General features: G+C 39.5%; 1 protein-coding gene across 1 annotated transcript; it reads left to right on the forward strand.

Moving 5' to 3' along the window:
* Positions 1 to 489: 489 nt before the first annotated feature.
* Positions 490 to 3315, forward strand: neurod4 (neuronal differentiation 4). Its single transcript, XM_058764017.1, has 2 exons — positions 490 to 610; positions 1831 to 3315. The coding sequence occupies exon 2, from the start codon at positions 1837 to 1839 to the stop codon at positions 2884 to 2886; it is 1050 nt and encodes a 349-aa protein (XP_058620000.1). The 5' UTR covers positions 490 to 610; positions 1831 to 1836; the 3' UTR covers positions 2887 to 3315.
* The last annotated feature ends 779 nt before the right edge of the window (positions 3316 to 4094 follow it).

Raw genomic sequence — 4094 nt, forward strand, 5'->3', positions numbered from 1 at the left:
ACAATGAATTAGGCTACATTTTAAATCCATTTTGAATAACGTAATAGATTATACATAGCCTTTGTATAAGCGACACTTCATTGACCCAAATAGGCTAGGCCTACTGTTAGAAACATTTACAATCATCTTCTCTCTGACAAATGACAAATGGATTGCAATGCCTCTCACCTTGCAAGATTTTTAAGGTTAATGTGGGAAGTTGTATCGTTCCCTCCGCACAAATGCGAACACCCTCAGACACAAAGCCCGGGGGATAAATGCACACACTTAAGTCGTCAAACTTTTGGCCACGAGCGCGCCACGCGCGTTTGGATCAGCTGGAGGGGTGGGGGGCTTGTGGGCGGAGCTTGTGAGCATAGCTAGAAAGTCAAAGCCGGGAGTCAGTGCGCTTCAGTGAGGCACACGACTCGCTCTGACGCACCAATGGAGAGCTAACGGACCTGCACTGGCGCAGACGGACTTGACATACACAAACCATCAACGGGGAGTCTGGAACTTTGTTTTTCTATTTTTTTTCAGCATTTCTTTTAAACATTTTGACAGTGTGTTCAGGCTTTCTGACCCCCTTTTTCAAGTTTTATCGAAGTGAGGCCAAGTGCCGCATTAACAGGTAAGGTTATTTTTAATACTTTTTTTATTAGGCTATTTCTATAAATATGTGTATATTATTTTTTAGCTCTTATGGTGTGCAAAAAAAAAAAAAATATCAAAGTTACTTTTCTTAAAATTGTAGGAAACCCATGTATGATCAGATGTTTATTTTATTTCAAGATTCAGATTTTAACAATTCTGCGTAATAATATAAAGTTGTAACTCAACCTGTATTCTCATTGTTAAAAATACTGAATTGACTAAAAACACATAACTGAATTAAGATGAAATGTAGGGCCTATATAAAACATAGTTAAAATAGAATAGCACTGGCCCTAAACGCAGGGTAATCCATACTAGCCTGTAAAATGTCCAGTTTGTGTCCATGCATTTTGTCACAATTACGCATGTCATACTTGATCAGATAGCAAATTCCTAAGTAATTAAATGCAAACTGGCCGAAAAAGTGCAATTAACGAAACTCTTTCACTTTGGAACCATTTTCATTTCATTTTCAGGAAACAATTAAAATGAAAATGTATTTATTTATTATTTTAGAATGCAGATTATTGAATCCAGTCGAAATGTGTGCCGACCGGTCCATTCATTATTACAAACTTTTGTGTTCTACTTATAAAGGAATGACACGCTCCAATGCGTAAATACCAGGAATGTTTATAAACAGCAAAACAGAATGCAACTTTATCTAAACATCTCGCGTTCTAGAGTTTTAAAGGAAAACATGGCTATTCATCGACAGTAGAATATCACGAGGCCAACAAATCTCTGTGACAAAAACTCGTATTTGGAGACAATGCTGTCTTTCAATCAAATCAAATTCAAAACTGTTCTAGTAGTATTAGCGTGGCTTGGTCCTGTGTTTGTTGATTCCGGTTTACAGGCTCCCCACAAATTAAATCCGAGCGCTTTATCTGTGGACTAAATCCAGTCGTGTCCCAGATTGGACAGCGTCTCCAAAATGACTGCGGAAATCAAAGGGTTTATACAAAAAGTCTTTGCCATTAGATGGAGCATTAAAACTGAGAGAAGAAATGGAATTATAGAGCTGTAAGCTATATAATAATCATCACAATAATCGTGCTGTCTGTCAAGTCTCTCCATTATGAGGGTTTTAACTCATGTGAGGAGTCCTACTCTGAACATCTAAACACATAGAGGTGTAAATAAGGTTTTATTTTGATTTGAATGTACTCACAAATCTGTCTCCCGTGCCCTTAGATCACAATGATGACCAAACCTTATGGAAAACCAGGGGATGTGACTGAGCTAGTCAGCGCTCTTGGATGGATGGAGGAAGACCTCAGCTCACAGGATGGTGACCGGACACCTGAGATAGGTCACTATGCGCTACACAGGAGACCTGTAGAGATTGGCAGTGAGGATATGGAGGAAGAGGAGGAGGAGGAAGAGGAAGAATTGGGTCTCGACGGAGAAAAGGCACCCAAGCGAAGAGGTCCTAAAAAGAAGAAAATGACCAAAGCCAGACAAGAACGTTTCCGTGCCCGACGCGTCAAGGCCAATGCCAGGGAACGCTCACGCATGCATGGGCTGAACGATGCGTTGGACAACTTGCGGCGCGTCATGCCTTGTTACTCCAAGACCCAGAAGCTCTCCAAAATCGAGACACTGCGGCTGGCCCGCAACTACATCTGGGCTCTATCGGAGGTTCTGGAGAGTGGCCAGTCACCCGAGAGCCTTGGTTTTGTGGAGATGCTATGCAAGGGGCTTTCACAACCTACCAGCAACCTTGTGGCAGGCTGCCTCCAACTTGGACCCTCGTCCATGCTGATCAACAAGCTGGATGAAAAGTGTGGGGTTCCAGGAGTAGGTGGTCCACAGGGTCACCCCATTAGCTATCCTTCTCCGGGACTTCCCAGTCCACCCTACGGCTCATTGGAGGCCTCACACATGCTTCATCTGAAGGGCTTCAAGGGGGCTAACTACGAGAACTCCTCACCCAATGAATGTAGCAGCGGCACGCCACCTTACGACGGCCCTCTTACTCCACCACTCAGCATCAGCGGCAACTTTGCCCTCAAGCAGGAGCCGTCGCCACATGAGGCTGAGAGGAACTTTACACCTCACCCGACCCACGCCGCCCATTACATATCCTCACACCCTTACCCACCTTCCTCCTTGGTTGGTCTTCCAGCTCCTCAGGGTCACCCGCTGTTCCCAGGCTCCCGTTTTGAGCTTCCTTTAGATATGGCTTTCGAGCCGTTTACCCCTTCACACATTGTGACATCACAGATGAGCAGCATTTACAGTGAATAAACAGAAATGACCACCAGAGACACTCAGCAATTCTGCCTCCTGCTCCTCAGTGTGCCTTCAGGGGCGCAGCACATTTAAGGAGACACTTTGCATGTATCCTGTCTGATCCCTTAAGAGACCATAGCGGTCACTGAGTGAGAGTATCTGAAACGCAACCTACCTGTGGCAACTGAAGTACTGAGAAAGAGATGCATATTTTTTGTTAATTTATTCTTGTTTTTGTCATGACTGAGTTTGTTACTTCTTTAAATGTTATTTTTAATTGTTCTGGGATTTGTATTCTGTATGATGTTCTTCACCTCAAATAAGATGACGACTTTGGTGCACATGCCATAAAAGTGCATCAAAACTGACACACAGACAAGATTTTTAGATGCATACAGAGAGTAAGAATCTCAGTATTTTTCAGCACTGTTCAACCAGATGCTGATTTTCCACTAAACAAAACACACAAAACATAAATAAATAAAAAGAACGAATGAAGGAAAAAGACAAATTTAGTACATTACATTTGCCATAACAAATGCATTTATTTATGACTGTATTTAATATTTATTTTGATGACAATTGTATGTTTGAAACAATTTGTCAGCACTGTTTTTATTGGTTCGTTGGTACACTGCCAGTCACTGTTACCAATACTCATAAAGTATCTAATTTATTTATTGGAATTCATTCAGTTTAATGTATTTTTGTCATTCTCCACAATATTTGTAATTTTGCTCAAGCGTTTGTAAATATTTACCTGTTTCGCACTTAATAAAATAAATATTCTTATATAATATGACACAATTTGTTTCTTCACTGTGTTCTTTATCATTGTTATTATGATCTTCTTCATTTAGAGATTCTATAATGTATCCTGAAAACATAATGAAACACTTAACCAGATAGATTAATCATTTTAACAATACAATTTAATTTAAAATGTAAAAATAAAATAAAAATAAATGTAAAAAATACATTGCATTTCAAAATAATAATGCAATATTTATTTGATTTTTGTCATTATAATCAAATGTTGCACTGTAATGCTTAATCTTTATTTCATAGTCATTCTGAATGTTCTTTAATTGTGACCAAATGTATTCATAGACTTTATGAATCTATCTATCTACACATATACATAAACATACATATACAAATGTAATAAAAATTGCAATCACTGAATTTGTGAGCCATAATAGCCATTTTAGTGATTAATATTA

This window comes from Onychostoma macrolepis, chromosome 23, assembly GCF_012432095.1.
Source record: "Onychostoma macrolepis isolate SWU-2019 chromosome 23, ASM1243209v1, whole genome shotgun sequence".
NCBI lineage: Eukaryota > Metazoa > Chordata > Actinopteri > Cypriniformes > Cyprinidae > Onychostoma > Onychostoma macrolepis.

Excerpts from the sequence above, each read along its gene's own strand:
- neurod4 (XM_058764017.1), top strand. The coding sequence starts at position 1,837 with ATGATGACCAAACCTTATGGAAAACCAGGGGATGTGACTGAGCTAGTC.